Raw genomic sequence first — 16,193 nt, forward strand, 5'->3', positions numbered from 1 at the left:
ATTCAGCAACTGCTCAGGAGCAAGCTGTGCACTTCCACCTGCCAGATATTCACCCAGACAGTCCAGGAGTGCCCCCCTACAGATGGAAAAGCTGAGGCCCCAGAGAGGTTAAGGCACTCTCTCAAGGTCACACAGCGCTGCTCAGGAGCAAGCTGTGCACTTCCACCTGCCAGGTATTCACCCAGACAGTCCAGGAGTGCTCCCCTACAGATGGAAAAGCTGAGGCCCAGAGAGGTTAAGGCACTCTCTCAAGGTCACACAGCATGCCAAGGCTGAGATGGGATCAGCATTCCTGGCTGATATTCACCAGAATGTCTCTGCTGAGATTCTGAGGCAGCTCTTTGGGCTGTAGAGGACATTAATTTTTCATAGAGCTGACCAGGAGGAGGTAGGGGAACAGGGAGAAAGCCTGGCAGAGCCCAGTGAAATTTGGAGGGTGAGAGTCCTGTGCATGAGGCCCGAGGTGCTCTGAAATATTAATGTCCCTTCCTTTGCTCATGGGAAAATGTTCCCTGGAGGATGACATTTCTAATTAATTTTAATGTTAGGTCGGAATCCACCCCACCAGCTGCTATTCTCACTTAGGAAGAAGACTTAGCAGATCAACACCAGGAAATGGTTCTCTGGAAAGTTTCTCTGAGGCCTGGAGAAGCTGTGGGAGGCACAGGGCTCCTCTTTCCTGCCAAACGTGGGAGAAGCTCCTGGCTGAGCCAGTGTCTCTCCCATCAGACAGGGCCTTCTGCATGTGGGGAAATGAGGCAGGGAATGGGTCCCAGTTCTGCCATCAATAACCCGATGTGCCCTTCCTCCTCCTTGAGCTCAGACTTCCTCCTGTAAGAGGGCCTAGCCCTGGCTGGGGTTGCTCAGTTGGTTGGAGCACTGTCGGGTGCACCTGAAGGTCACGGGTTCGATTCCCGGTCAGGGCACATACCTAAGTTGCAGGTTCTATCCTCTGTCAGGGCACATAAGGGAGGCAACCAATCAACATCTCTCTCTCACATTGATGTTTCTTTCTCTCCCTCCTCCTCCCTCTCTAAAATCAATAACATTTTTTTAAAAAGTAAAAAAGAAGGGCGAAAAAAAGGGGGACTAGATGAACTAAATAAAATTCAAGGCTTCACAAAATTTCCCATGGTGTTCTAAAGCAGAGAATGATGACTGTAAATGTGGGGGCTTGGGGGTGCAACCCAGAGCCGTTCCCCCAGGTGGAAATGTCTTTGGCAGCTCATATTTTACATGTCCAGCGCACACAAATTTTGCATTCTCTTCCAAATATTTCTCTGTCTGTTTAATATATAAACATTTGCCTTAAAATAATCTTTCAGTAAAATTGATGTTCCAAAAATGGCATGTGGCTTCCTGTCAACCACAAGCTCTAGCTTCACAAAAAATTTAAGATTCACTAAACAATTTCCATGTGCCAAGCACCGTGTAAGCACTTTACATGCAGCCTCTCATTTCACCTTTACAGCAATCCTCTGAGGTTGGAACTATTTTCATCAACTCTTTATTGTTAAGGAGGCTCAGAGAGGTTGAGTAAGTTGTCCAAGGTCCACCAGCAAATGGACCCCAGTGAAGAAGCACAGAGCTAGCTTGCCTCCATGGTCCCTAACTGCTCTGAGACCAGAATTATGAGGCCACGGCAAGTCTCCTCAAAAATCCCAATCTTACCATCAGGACAGTGAGCCCTCAACTATGGGGCCGGTCACAGAAACACCATGTCTCAGCCCAACGCAAAACCATAGAATCGGAATCCACAGGGGCAGGGCCAGGCGTGGGTGGAGAATTATACTTGAGGCTGATTTGACCCTAACGAGGAATTCTTCTTCAAGATCATGTATTTTTAAAGGTGGGCACTAGTGCCATCATGGAAAACGGATTTGCTCTAGTGCCAGGCTATGGTGTTAGTGAGTCCCTCCCCACCCACCCCCGGCGTCTCCACAGCTGGGACTGATCAGAGAGGGCCATACATGGGTGGGGCTGATCTTCCAGGGTATCCTGGCAGAGTCAAGAGGTAGTCATGGCATTTATTGTATCAAAGCTGTCTTAAAACCTGAATTACAATTGTGCAAAAATATTTATTGCATAATGAAATTCTCTTTTCCCCATCATTATATTCTTTTAGAGGAAAATTATCTAAACTATTGAAAAATGGCTAAACTGGTCCAGCTGCGATCTCTCCAGGTCAACGGTGTCTTCCTAGATTTCAAGGGCTCCCAGGCGTCTCTGACACGTGCCCAAGTGTGAGAACCCTGAGCTCTCTGGTCTCCCTGTCCCAGGGGGATAAGGAGGGCCAGGTGCAGACAGCACAGAATGTCACCAACTCATCCAGCAATTTGGTGTCCCCTGGCCAGAAGACGCACGCTTTCCACACACCAAGGCCCCCAGCGTGGTGGTTATGAGCCAGGCCCTGGAGTCACACTGCCTGAATTCAAATCCTGACTCCACCCTTGGGAGCTATAGGACCTGAAGACACTCCCCTGTTTCTGGGGCTGTGGAACGAATGGGGTTAATTACAGCACCTCCCCAGAGGGTTGTGATGAAGTTCAGGTCAATATAAAGCACTTCCAGGTTAGCCCACAGCACAGCCATTGTTTCTGTTACTGTTCTCATTACTTCCTCTCCTACTATCCGATCACAATTATATGCGGTTTGCTCCCTCCGAGGTTGAGCACTGCTAGTCGCTCCTGCATTCCAGGTTGCTCCTGGGCAGGGTTTCCCATGCTTCCCATACAACTGAACATTCTGCATTTTTGCTTTTCCTTTCCTTACAATTATTCATGTTTTAAAAATCAGCACACTTAAAAAAAATTCAAAAATGCTTATTTCAAAAGGCAAATGCATACCACTGTGATACATTTATGACATGAATGTGTTACGTTGATTTTTTCTAACACATCTGAAAGTTAATGCATAACCCCCACAATAAGAAAAGTCCAGCTGTGTACCACCAGTGGGCTGAGTATCCCACGCCGGGAACAGTGTACTCAGCCTGGAAGGAACCAAAGTGAGGTTCTGTGCAGAGCAGCAGGACACCAGGTTGGCACTGGGGTCCCTTCAAACCAGGGGCTGTCAGTGAAGGGGGCCTGAGGAGGCCTTGGGGCCCAGGCGCCAAAGGCAAGGCCCCCCTACCTTTGGTGTCTTCGTCCTCAATGGTGGTGTTGGTGCTCTCTGAAGATTCCTGCCAGAGAGAACAGGGAGGCATTGAGGCCTGCCTGGCCAGCAGGAGGGGGCGCGGCCAGTGGGGGGCTGCCCCGGCTGCCTGATGCTGCGGCCCGGTTTCTGTAAGCCTCATTGGCTCTGCCATCCGGATGCTCCCCTGAAAACCTGTCAGACTTCTGAACCTAAGGCGGGGAAGGGCCCAGCTAAGCAGGTGGCTGGTGGTTGGGGCGTGGATGGAGGGATGGATGCAAGGAGAACCCTGGACTTTTTGGAGGGGCTGGGAGGGGTTCCTGGGCCCTTTCTGCTTAAGGGATCATAGAGGGGGTGTAGAGGGGCAGAGAGGCACATGGTGGCCACAGAATGGGGAAGGAATACACACATTGGCAGGAGAGGAAGAGAGAGAGAGAGAGAGGGAGGCCCAGTGTGAGAGAGCTGGGCTTTTCAGGGAGAGAAAAACCACACAACTGAGGGAGATAGCAATGGAATCAGAAGAAGAGGGACATGGGCCACCATGCCACCACTGGAACGTTTAGACAGAGGCAGGGCTGGTGGCTCCTCTGCCACCGGCAGGCCCTGTATAGCCTTGCTCAAGAAGGGCCTCTACGGCACCCACTGTATTGGCCAAACCAAGCCCCTCCACCCTTCGTCACAACTGGCACAAACCAAGCCCTGAGATGAGTTCCAGAGCAGAGGGTGGGAAGAAGCGAGAAGCCAAGGGCTGGATGTGGGATGGGGTTCAAATCAACCTTCATACCCAACAGAGTTCTCAGGTCTACTGTCAGGCTGCTGGTCTGGGCCATGGAGTGGGAGGTGTCAACAGAAACACGCCAACAACACACACACGCAACACACATATTTGTCACACGAGGCACACGTACCAAGCACGCCCTGAGCACCCTCTCCCCGCCCCGGGTTCCCAGTGCAGCCTGCAGGAGGGAGGCAGGAGCAAGGGGTCGAGGCCCAGCATTTACCGGCGTTGGGGAGACGGCAGACACTCACCATTAACTGAACGCTGGAACTGGACTTTCTTTTCTGGAAAAACAAGGAGAAGAGATGGGACAGGAAAAGACACAGCGTGAAAACGGCAGAGAGCAGAGGGATTGACGACAGGGGAGGTTCGGAAGGAGGATGGGCCTCAGGGTCATCCTCGGTGGGCCTGTGCCGGCAGGGCATGGGGGCAAGGAGTCAGGGCCACCAGCAACAGCTGACCTGGTGGGACCAGTCCTCTCTCAGCCTAAAGTTCTGGGGCCTCACGCACAGCTGCCTGGGTCTCAAGGTCTAATCACCAAGCTCCAGGCCAGGCCTCCCCTGGACCAGGGCTCCCTCTTCGCCCCGCTCTGCTGGGGGAAGTCAACCTGGGTCTCGGATGCCAGTTGCCTAAGGCCTCCAGAATCCACAGCTCTTGAAGGATAAAGGGGTGCTCCAGTCTCAGGGTGAGGCCCAATCTCTCCTCCTAGACTCCCTTGCATCTCTGCTGAAAGGCCCCCAAGTGTCCTAGTCACATATAACCAGGCCCCTTCGAGGAGTCTGGGAACTCAGCCTAGGGTGGGGCCAACGGATCTCCGTTTAAAACAGTATCTCCAGGAGATTCCAGAGCAGGGCCAAGTGCGGGAACCAGTCCTCTCAAATGGCCTTTGAACTTCCGCTTGTGTTCACAGCTTCCCAGCGACTGGCCTAGACAACTCCTTTATGCTGAGAGAGAAACTGAGGCACAGCCAGACATGGAGCGGAGCCCAGAATTTGAGCCGTCGGGCCCTGCCATTCAGCCTACTCTAGCTTGTGGGGAGTTTGTAGCTTTCCCTGTATTACTGGCTGTGGAACCAAGGGAAGGAAGGAGAAAGGACAAAGGTAGATTATCTTCTTCTCTCAGCTCTGAGCCAAGAGTCCTAAAGACTCATACAGAGGGCTGCAGCTCAAGACTGACACTTGGATTGCACAGATGAGAAACTGGGGCCCAAAGATGGGCAGTGATCTGCCCGGGGTCTCTCAGCTGGCCGCTAGCAGAGCAGAGGCCAGAATCCCCGAGTGCTGCTCTCTCCTCTGTCCAGGCCTCAGGCACCACTTCCTGGCCGTTTTTCAAAGGTTTATCCTTCCCAAACTATTCACATCTGAGGCCAGAAGGCTGCTCTCCTTGCTGCACTGCAGGGGGTGGGAGGGGGAGCTGAGGAGGGAATAGAGATGGCCTTAGGGTGGGTCCTCCAGGGAGAAGCACAATATTCTGAGGGTCCTCAGGTCTAATTCTGGGCTGAGATCCTGTGCTCTCTCTCTAGGGCCTCTGCAGACATGGCAGGGTTGGCTCACTGGGCACAGGCCCTGCACCTGCTTCAGCTGGGTCGGACAGCGTGACTTCCAAAGCCAGCAGCTTATAGACAGCCCTTCCTCTCCTCTCCTCTCCTCTCCTCTCCTCTCCGTCAGCCTCACTCCTGGATGGAGCCAAGCCAGGCACAGTGTTTGTGGGAGGGCACAGGCCCTCTCAGCTTGGCTGACAGCAGAAACCTGAGGACTGGCCCGGGTGGGCCAGGAGGTTCCAGGCAGGACACGAGGAGGGAACACAGAGCAGAGACTGCATCAGATTCGGACGTACAGTGACAGGATGGGACATGGGAGAGAGAAGTCACAACGGCACGAATGGGACACCAACAGGGGCAGTGAGTGGACTGAGGGGTGGGAGCAGGCGGCCCCTCCTCATAGCAGTGGAGGCCTCGGGGTGGTTGGAGGCGGGCATCGCTTCTTGATAATAGGAAGACTCAGTTTCCCTGAGTCACAAATGATGATACTAACAATAATCCCACACTGACCGGCACGTTAGCGTCTAATTTACAAGTCTTTCACCAAAAGTAGAGTCACATCTCTTAGAACCACCTGGAAGAAAGCACGGTTCTAAGGTTAGCAAGGATGATAGAAATGAGAAGTGTGGTCGAAATTAGCCTCAAAAGCCATTAAAAGCCCTTACAGTACAGTATTGTGCCATGTCTCTAACTCCAGCTGGCCGGCTGGCCTCCAGCGGCAGGACCAATCCCTGCTTCTTCGGCAAAGCCCCGGGTGGAACCGGTGGTTTGTCTCTAGGACAGTGTTGTAGGAAGATTTCCTCACTTGGGCTGAACGTGTGTCAGTGGAAGAAGCACAGGATGACCATCAGGCTCACAAGCCACTGCCATCTTCCTTTGCAGGGATGACAGAAGCGATGACCCAGGTCCCCAAGGGAGGGACCGCGGGGCCCAGAGTCAAACCCTTGGCTTCTTGACTAGAGCCAGTTTCACTCACGGTGAAAACATGACTGGACCCCGAGTGACACATGGCAGGCAGGGTGCCCCGAATCCTGGGCGAGGCCCCGGGAGACTTGTCTTCCAGCTGGACTTCCCCCTTGGCCAACCCCCAGGAGGGGAAGGAGGCTGCACTACAGAGAGACGGTCAGCCAGGAATAGCCTTTGAGCTTCTGTTCATCCACCCAGGCTGCCCTGAGAAGTCACTCAGGGTCTGTCTTAGCTGCTGGAAGGAGGGGCACTTTCCCCAGCTGCACCCACTGTGACTAGCCAGAGCCCCACCATGCCATGGCCTTGCCCTCGGGCAGGCTCCGCCTCCTGGCTTTGCCTGGGAAGAGCCAGACCAGAGCTTTGTCCGAAGACCCTGCCTGAGGGAGGCCTTGACCTCACAGCAGTGGCTCTGAGCTAGCCTTTGCCAGGGCCACACCGCGAGCCAAGCAGACCCTCCCTCTGCCGCCGCCTCCTCCACTGACCTGGGTCACAGCACACCAGCGCCTGTGGCCTCTGCCCCCTATCTCCCAAATACAATTTTCCCCAGGGAACCCCGTGCCCCAGTGTCTACCAACCAGGGCCAGTGAGAGCTCCAGCGGCTCAAAACCGGCCACCCCCACATTGTACATCCCCCCATTTCCCTTTCAAATGGTGAGCCAAACAGCAGGTGAGCCAAAACTCAATTCTGAGTTCCACTACGGGACTCGGGATGCGTGCATGACAACTTTAGAAATTGTGCCGGCTTTAGATCTGTGGATTACCAAATATTCTCTTGAGCAAACTCTGTTTTCAAGACAAATCTTAACCCGGAAGTCCAGTAGATAAAACAGAAAAGATAATAACACTGGCCGGCACCTCATGAACATGTGTCGCACGCCCTGCACCGTGCTAAGCCCTCGACACACGTGATCTTGGCTCATCCTCACAAACAGCCCTGCGAGGTGGACACCCCTGTGACCCTCTCTGCTTGAACGAGGAAACACAGGCTCAGGGGACCCGAATAACCAGCCAAGGTCTGCGGCTGCTAAGCCCGCCCAGGCTCTCTTACCCACGGTGCCGGCTGTAACACGGAGCCGTTCTGGCTGAAGTGGGCATGGGAAGCCCAGGACCTTCTCTGCTTGCCGCTTCTAATCCCACCCCACCCCATCTGCTGCTGGAGGTGCTTCCCCAGAACCTTTGGGTTCCAAGGACTTCAGTTTGAAAACCACAGACTTCAACTGATAACCAAATACTTAGGTATCCCTCAAGCACCCAAGACAAGAGGGAGAGTGATTAGATAGGGTTTTGTTGGTTTGTTTTGCTTTTTTGTTTGTTTGTTTGTTTGCTGGTATGTTTTTAAAGCTGAAATCCTGGAAATCGTGGAGTCCACACCCTTCCACCTGCCCATTGTACCTATGGGAAAACTCAAGCCTGCAGAGGGCTAAGAGCAGAGGGGAGGCCCGAACCCTGGCCTCCGAGAGCCAGCCCAGATCCCTCCCATGTAACCGTGACAGACCAAAGCCTTCGACCTGAGACTGTAAATGCCACTACAAATGAAGCCACAGAGACACCAGCCTGCCTGGTGGCTGTGCTTGGACAACGTCCCACACCTTCCAGTGTCCTGGGCACAGCCCAGCCCTGGGGCCCTGGCCAGGCAGGGCTCTGAGCCCAGAGAAAGGCAGGGTCTCAAGAAAGAGAACCCACAAGGCGAGCCAGTGGCAGGGAGAAGGGGGCTGCAGAGAGAGGGACCAAGCCCCAGAGAGCAGAGGGAGAAGAGAGAGGAAGGGAGCGGGGTCAGGGGGGTGTGTGGAAGTAGCTCGGGCTTCAGGACTGGGAGGGAGGACAGAGGACAGGCCTGGGTCGGGGGAGGCGGGGATGCTTAGCATTGAACCGCAGGTCTTCAGGGGGAGAGGGCACCTCTGGACCCCAAAGTGGAGAGAAATTGCTGTCCATCCTCTTGGACTGGGGTGTATTGGGTCAGGGATCCACTCCTGCCAGCCCACACTCGGGAAAAGGGAAGTTACTCCTCATGGTCATCTCTATCCCTTCCTGGTACCCCCTGCTCACCAGTCCTCCAGCCCCAGAGAACCCCAGAAACCTCCTTCTGACCTGCCCCTTTCCTTGTGCCCACTGCAACCCCAGGCCATCTGCGTCTCCCACCGGCTATCAACCCTCCCCCTCCCCCGCTTCCTCCCCTGATCCTGGTGAGAGGTGGGCACCGAAGCCCAGGTCTCTGGGTCTTGGGATGGCCCGGCTGCAGGAGAGACCACATCTGCCCAGAACACCACCAGCAGGGCCTGGGTCTTCGCCAGGCCTGAAAGCCGGGCCTTCTTGAAGGAAACGCCGCCAGAGCAGGCCCTAGTGGCTCCCAGGGGGCTTACCTTCACACCATCGTTCTTCTTGTTTCCTCCACTCTTCCCTCCTATGGAGGAGAGAAAGTAGAGGGTTACCAACACCAGGCAGGGCACCAGGGCCCAGAGGGCAAGGAAGAGCAGCATCCACGGGCAGCCGGAGGGCAGGGAGCCGGCTCAGCGATCTGGGAGCCCTCCTCCTGCTTCTCCTCCCTCCTCTGGAGCCTGGGACTGCCAGTGGCCCCCTAGGTGGGCCTGGGCTCCCACAGTTCTCAGCGATCGCAAGTGTGACCCCCCAGCCCCATGGGTTGAGGTTGAGGAAGGTATCCAGTGCGTCCCAGGACTGTGAGTTACTGTTTGAGCCCGGGGATTCCCTCTGGATCCCGGTCACCACCCGTGCTGGTGTGGCCAACCCGGAGGCCCGGCTGCCCGGCCGGGGCAGGATGCTCCCTCCCAACCCAGCCCGCTCTAATTTTAGCCCCATGCTGCTGCAGAGGTCATGTGTCAGCCCTGCCTACTCACGCTGGACAGCTGCGAGCCGTGTTTTGCCAGTGACAAGAAGCAGATGCCCCCTTGTGGGGCCCACCGCTGCCAGAGCACCCATCCTGGCGGAGGCCTCCCCACCCTCAAACTCCAGAGCTCCAGGCTGGGGGTGGCCCTGCCCCCGGTAGCCAGGAAAAGCAGAGCAACAGATCTCAGGGAGGCTCCACCTCTGTCACTTCCCTTTCCCTCCCCCTCACCTCCTGGCCAGAGCCCATGGAGAGGGAGGGCATCAGCCAGGAAGTGGCATGAGTGCCCAGCCTTGCCCAACCTGACAACCAGCTGCTCAGACCTCAAGCAAACGCTTTATGTTGAATGAGATGGGGTGTCTATAAAGTGCTTACTTAGCACTGAGCTTGACCTCTGTGCAGTAGATGCTCAATAAATGGTGCCACTTGTGCGTCTCCTGGTGCCCTGCAGAGTGAGCCGGCCACAAGGGCGTACAAGACGTTGCAGCCCCAGAGGCTTTGAAGGATGGGGCTCCTGGTCTGTCCAGCTTCCCAATCACCCTCACATTTCCAATGACCCCTACCTGGCTCTCGTCCAAAATTTACCCTTTTGTAAGCAAGTGGGTACCGCTGGATCCAAAGCCAAAAGGAATGGCTGTCTCTGCCCCACAGGCCTGTGGGCTGAACCAGGCTGCTCAGTGGGGCCGGAGTGCTTGCCCCTCCAGCCTCCAGGGGACCCTCTCAGCTCCAGCCACTATGGCAAGACTCGGGGGGCGGTGGTCTGTGAGGCCACATATTCTGATTTTCAAGAGAAGACAGAGATCTGGGCTTTTCTGGGAAATCTCCTGATGTTTAAGTGCTGGGAATACTTTGCAAAAAATTTTTAAACACCCCTGCCCCCCCCCCACTCCACCCCCAAGCACATCTAGAGATTGGAAGTAACCCCATGGGCACCATCTTTTAAGTTCTGGATTAGAGTTCTCTAGGGGCACTTCAGTTGTTAAAAAAAGACTCTGTCTGGGTGGCTCATGTTTCAGTTTGAGGAGCTGCAGGATCCTTGTCTGGGGAGAGAATGGGGAGGCAGTTCAGGCAGTGGCAAAAGCTCAGATCCGAAGTCCCAGGTTTTCCCACGCTGGGTCTCACTCTCCCAGCTCATTAAATGAGCAGGGGGAACCTCTCACGAGGCCTGGGCTGTAGCCACCCAGAGTCGCCCCCTTGCTGCGGAGCCAGCCACGTGACCACAGCAACCTTCTCAGGCTGGCTCCAGCCCCAGGCAGAGGGCCCCTCGGGTGAGCTTTGCCATATCTGCTCAGCTGCCCACTCAGCCTCCGGGCTCCCAGAGAGAAGCCGCTGGCAGCGCTGGTCCTAGAACTCTCTGGTGTGCCAGGGGGAGCTTCTTGTTAAACCCTGACACTGATCCCTTCCCCTTCTCTCTTCGGGGAACACATGCCACAGGTCAGCGGGCACTCCCTGCCCTAACCAGCCTGGCTCTGGCCAAGGCCGAAGGCTCCTGCCCTGGCTACAGGCACTTGCACTGAGGTTGGTCAAACCTGTGCTGATCACAGGCTCTGCCTCCCCCTAGCGATGCCACCTGGGCCGCCCACGTCCACCCCCCTGAGCTTCCGTTTCCTCCTTCAGGAAGCAGGGATGGTGACGGCCCCCACTGCCTTGTCGTAAAGGCCATGGAGACTGCTCAGCACAGGGCTCTGTAACCACGGGGAACAGGAATGCTGCTCAGTCCCACCCGGACCTGGACCCACATTTGAGAGGCCTTCCCTCTGGCTAGCCCAGCCTGAGAACCCAGCACTCCTGTGAGGCAGGGGACACAGACTGAACCTCTGACCCTTCCCTTCCTCGTGGGCCCGTCGCTTGCCAACCTCTGACCCTTCTCCACTTCTGGGTGCAGGTTTGCATCACGTGAGCAAAGCCCCCAGTCACGGGGTCCTCTGCAGCCCCCGCTCTCCCAGGCCCCCGGGCCTGAGGGTACCCAGGTATCCGACATGGCAATGTCCCCACTCCTACAGGATGTGTTTGGGGCTTTGAGGTCCTACCACCTACCAGAGAAGTTCCTGGTGGCCAGCATCGTGGTGAGGATGGCTCCCTGCACAGGTGAGAGGAGAGGGTGTGGTGGGGAGAGAAGCCAGAGGTGAGTGGGGAGAGGAGAGACAGAGAAATGGGTGATGAGTGGGGAAGGAGAGACAGGTGTTCCACTCATACACAAAGCCAAAGCCGCTGCCCCTCATTAGTCCCCCATTCCACAGCCCAGGGACCAACCCCCACCTCCCTGGAGAAACCAGGGTGAACTCAACCTTAGCTGGCACCGCTCCAGGGACAGGGCCATTCTAGAAGCAGATATTAATAGGTCCCACCGGCCTGGCCAGAGCTGGTGGATGGGCCCGGGGACACCTGTCAGGGGGCTGCTAAAGGCCACGGAGGTGTCCTGCTTGGGCAAGGACAGTAGACCCTGCACCCCAGGGCCCCTCCCGTGTCCACCCTCCGCCCGGGGCACTCAGCACCCACTCTAGTACTAGTACATCCCTGGGCTTGAAACCCTGGAAGGTTAATGCAGAAAAGCCCTTTCTGTCAGCAAGGGGGCTGGGGGGCGGTGGCCCTTCTAGTCTGATGCTCTCTGACTTGGCCACTCTCTGAGTCCGACAGCCCCTGGTTTTAAGAATCCCCGATTCTGACACGTGGAGACTTCTTCTGTGACAGCTCCCACTAGGGGCTGGGGGTGATACTCAGTTTTCCTGGCATCATGCTGGCCGCCACCCTTGGCCCAGGTCCCCATCCTGAGCCACCGTGCCAAGCTTGGGAGCAGTTGGTGAGAAGGTTCCCAATGAGCCGGGGCCTCAGTATCTGTCACTCAGCATGCTGATGGCTTCTCTCCTCCGACCAGATGGGGACCCCTCGGTCACTCTTCCTACCTGCTCATGGGGTCCCTGGCAAGGTCTAGGCCAGTTGTCATGGCCCCGAGAACACACAGGACCTGCTGAGAGGCTGCAGCTCAGGGCCCACCTGGGTCTCCATGTAATTTCCTTGGGGTCACAACCCCTACCCAAGTCTCTGGGCCATTCCTCACCAGTGGTTGGCAGCTGGGGCCTCACCCCCATCGTGGCTTAATGCCTGCTTCTCCTTTGGGGCCTCAGCGTATATGCTACTTGCCCAGGCAGGCTTCCTGGGTCCTTCCCTGGTCCTTCTAGACCTGGCTCGTGGCCCTGCTGTGTACACCCACAGCCTCGGGGCGTGCAAGCACAGCACTCACCACGGCCCCATCATGCCCTGGTTATGTGTCTGTCTCCACTGCTCACCGCCCTGCCCAGACAGCAGGTGTTCAATAAATGTTTGTTGACTCAGAGAAGGAAAGAACAGTGAGTGGTTTCCTGGACACTGTTACTCCCAGGCCACGCTACTCCCGTGTGTGGGGGCATGGAGGGTGAGGACCTGTTACCTTCAGTTTTCTCCTGGCGTTGAACTTCTTCAGGCAGTCCACGGTCTCCTGTCTGTGCATGCAGGAGGCCACGGTGGACCGGTGCTGGAGGGAGTAGGGAAGAGGTCTGTGAGTAGAAGGCAGGCCTACCCAAGGGCCCCTCAGCAGGGTGTCTTATGGGTGTGGTTGGCATCTTGGGGGAATAATTCTTTGTTCTAGGGGATGTTGTAAACATTCTGTTGTAGCATTTGGTGCACTAGACATTCAATGCCAATAGCACCCCCGTCCTGATGCACTTTCCCCTGAGAACCACAGCAGAGTCAGTGTCTCTTGGATAAAGCCCCTCACCCCAGGGACAGGACTCTGTGAAGGCCTTAACCCTGAGGTCTGGCAGGGTCCTGGGAAAGGTCTTGCTGAGGAAGGCTCACCGAGATCCAGGGGTGCTTGAGGGCCTCGGCGGCCGTGATGCGTTTGGACGGGTTGATGGTCAACATCTTATTGATGAGATCCTTGGCTTCTGGGGTGACGGTGTCCCATTCTGGTGATGGGAACTGAAAGGGGCAGAGGGGCCAGGTTTGCCCAGCCTACCCCAGGCCACCCCTGCGATCCCCCAGCCCCTGACTGGCAGGGGAGCAGGCAGGGGTCCTACTGCCCATCCACTTGGGCATCCATAACCAGGAGGAGCTGGGGCAGGGTGCCCTCACCCAGGAAAAATCAGAACTATGGGCATAGGAAAAGGGGGCCTCCCTCTGCTATTCTGAGGTTGTGCCTTATCTGGAAAGCAGCAGGCCTGTGGGTATAGCCCAGACTTCAGGATCACAAGGCTGGGTTCAAGTCTGCTTCCTGGGCTGAGTGACCCTGGGCGAGTCATGTGACCTAGAGGTGTTGTGAGGATTAAGTATGGTATAAAACACAGGGCACATAGCTTGATAGAAATCAGCCATGTAAGAAAGCAGTATAGTTTGTAGTTAGAAGCTTAGACATGAGAGCCAGACTGCCTGAGTTCAAATCCCAGCTCCACCATTTCTTAGCTATAGGATCTGGGCAGTTATTGAACCTCTCAGTGCCTATACCATAGATTGGTGTGAGGACTAACTATAATAATATATAGAAAGCATTAGAAGAGTGCTATATAGGTGTCAGCTATCATTATTTGTGTGTATATAGATCTATCTATCTATCTATCTATCTCTATAAATCTATACCTAGAGAGAGAAAGAGAACTTGGATCTAGGGCCTGCCCCCACCCCCACCCCCACCCCCCAACCTCTCGCCTCACTTTGCTGCTGCTTCTGCCTTCTGAAGCCCCATGGGCTAGACCCCATCCCTTAGAGGCCCCCGGTCGTTAGACACAGGCAGCTCATCGCCTGGCCTCAGTCAGCCCTCGAGCTCCACCTGCCATTCACCCCCTGGCCCACAGCTAGAGAGTGGCAAGGAGACCTAGAAGGACTGGGAGGGCAGGAGGGGGCATCCTCGGGTCCTGACCTCACTGGCCATTGGCTCTCACTGGAAGGGGCTCCGGGGATGGCAGGGAGGCTGGAGAGAAGAGTGACACTCACATCATAGGCGCCGGCTTTGATCTGCTGGTACAAGCGGTGCTGGTCCTCATCCCAGAACGGGGGGTAGCCCACGAGCAGGATGTACAGGATGACTCCTGGGGAGAGCGCCAGGAGGAACTTCAGCCCCTTGTGAGGAGAAGCAATGGGGAGGGGAGTGATGGGAAAGAGGAGAGAGGGCACCAGAGACGCCGCTGGCCAGGGGGATAGAGGGGCCTTTGGAAGGACTCACCGCAGGCCCACAGGTCCACGGGCTTCCCGTACGGGTCCTTGCGCAGCACTTCTGGAGAGAGGTATCCAGGTGTCCCGGCAAACCCTGCTCGCCAGACACAGACAGGCAGACACACACAGAGGGTGGCACATAAGTAAACCAATGCAAGGTCCTGCTGGAGGAGGGTGAGGGCTGCCCTGGAGATGGCAACAGCACCTCCTGCCCTCAGATGGGGCCAGCAACGCCTCTAGACCAGGGGGGGACAAGTACAAAGGACACTGGGCACCGCCCCCACTCCAGAGCCTAGGGCAGAAGTCACTGATCAACCCCAGAGCCCTTCCCATGGGGTCCTGACTCAGCTCCATGAACTTCTAGCACATCCTCCCAGCAGCCACTACCAATCAATTGCAGGTGGCACTCAAGATAAAATGTCCTTGCCAGTCGGCCCCACACTGAGCTGAATGACCCCTTGCCCACTTCTACCCTTTGAGGAGCTGGTCCTGGGATGGCAGGAGGCTGTCCCTCACTCTGCCTTTACCCTCAATCCCTTGGGTAGGTCTCTTTTCTAGGCTTCATTTTCCTCATCTGTCAAATGAGGGCTTAGGCAGCAGTTCTCAACCTGTGGGTCGCGACCCCTTTGGCGGTCGAACGGTTTGTCAAATGAGGGCTTAGGGATTCCTGTTTTAAATACCTTCCAGCACTGTTGGGAGGATCAGTTGAAATAATGGACACCCCAAGTACTTTAACAAGTAATCATAAGAATGGTTCCTGTTGACTGAGTATGTGTGCTAAGCAGGGCTGAGCACTCTCTATGCCTGATCACATTTAACCCTCACCCAACCCTGAGGAACATTCTATTATTGTCCCCATTTTCCAGATGAGAAAACAGGCTAGGAGAGGTGCAAGGAGGCCCAATCACACCCCCCATATGTAGCAGAAGCCGAACTGGAACCCGGAGCTCTGGCTCTTAACCACTGGGCAATATTGCCCACTAAAAAGGGTCCCCGGATAGCAGGAAAGACTCAGTTATGCCCAAATCTCAGAGCATGCTGGATCATCTGAGCTTAAAACCTTGCTCTGCCCCTTGTAATCTCCTTTGACCTTTTCCAGGTTTCTTAGCCTCTGTTCCTCATCTGTAACATCAGGATAATAATCTCCAGCACTCAGGATGTGGGGGAAACCCCTGAAAGCCTCTAGCCAACAGTGTAGGTATTTATGCATGTGAAGAAGCTATGTTCTGTTTGATTGGTAATCATGTCCCTGCGCCTAGCCCTACCCACTGACCCAGAGGCTGGGTGGGGAGGGACCTCTAACTCTACTACCTGAGCCCTGGCTGGTCCAACACCTTCTCCAACCTGCCCCTGTTCGGGCAGAGGTTCCTAGAGGCCAACATATCAACACAAGGCTGACCCCCAACACCCCCTGCCCCCACTCACCAAACCATGCCTGCTGCTCCCCCTCCACCTCTATGGCCAGGCCAAAGTCTGCCAGTTTCACCGCAGCGCCCTTGAGCTTGGAGGCCAGCAGCAGATTCTCCGGCTTCCCAGGACCAGAGAGAAGAGGGAAAGGTGGGGAAGAAAGGGCCAGAGGACAGTGAGCAGGTTCAGGACCTCATCTCCAGGGGCCTAGGCTTACAGATGGAGCAGCTGGATAATCCAGAGGCACGCTGCCCCCACCTCCAGCTCCAACCCCAGGACCCTGAGTTTAGTCCCCAGAGAAAGGACTACCCCACTGCAAGTCTTCTGCAACAGTAAGAACCTTCCTC

At 55.7% G+C, this 16,193-nt stretch overlaps 1 protein-coding gene across 2 annotated transcripts in view; it reads right to left on the bottom strand.

Annotated features, from left to right (window-relative positions):
• Positions 1-16,193, bottom strand: part of CAMK2A (calcium/calmodulin-dependent protein kinase II alpha) — a 60,975-nt gene that overhangs the window by 13,681 nt on the left and 31,101 nt on the right. Inside the window, exons 7-15 of one of the 2 annotated variants that reach the window (XM_005870472.2) lie at positions 15,865-15,967; positions 14,450-14,533; positions 14,221-14,315; positions 13,090-13,212; positions 12,683-12,766; positions 11,293-11,335; positions 8,777-8,817; positions 4,162-4,194; positions 3,133-3,181 (exon numbers count right to left, since the gene is read on the bottom strand). In XM_005870472.2, the coding sequence (XP_005870534.1) occupies positions 3,133-3,181; positions 4,162-4,194; positions 8,777-8,817; positions 11,293-11,335; positions 12,683-12,766; positions 13,090-13,212; positions 14,221-14,315; positions 14,450-14,533; positions 15,865-15,967 (655 nt within the window). The remainder of the gene's footprint in view (positions 1-3,132; positions 3,182-4,161; positions 4,195-8,776; positions 8,818-11,292; positions 11,336-12,682; positions 12,767-13,089; positions 13,213-14,220; positions 14,316-14,449; positions 14,534-15,864; positions 15,968-16,193) is intronic. The other variant, XM_005870474.2, reaches the window with a different exon arrangement.

Source organism: Myotis brandtii, unplaced genomic scaffold (genome assembly GCF_000412655.1).
Source record: "Myotis brandtii unplaced genomic scaffold, ASM41265v1 scaffold32, whole genome shotgun sequence".
In the NCBI taxonomy this organism is placed as follows: domain Eukaryota; kingdom Metazoa; phylum Chordata; class Mammalia; order Chiroptera; family Vespertilionidae; genus Myotis; species Myotis brandtii.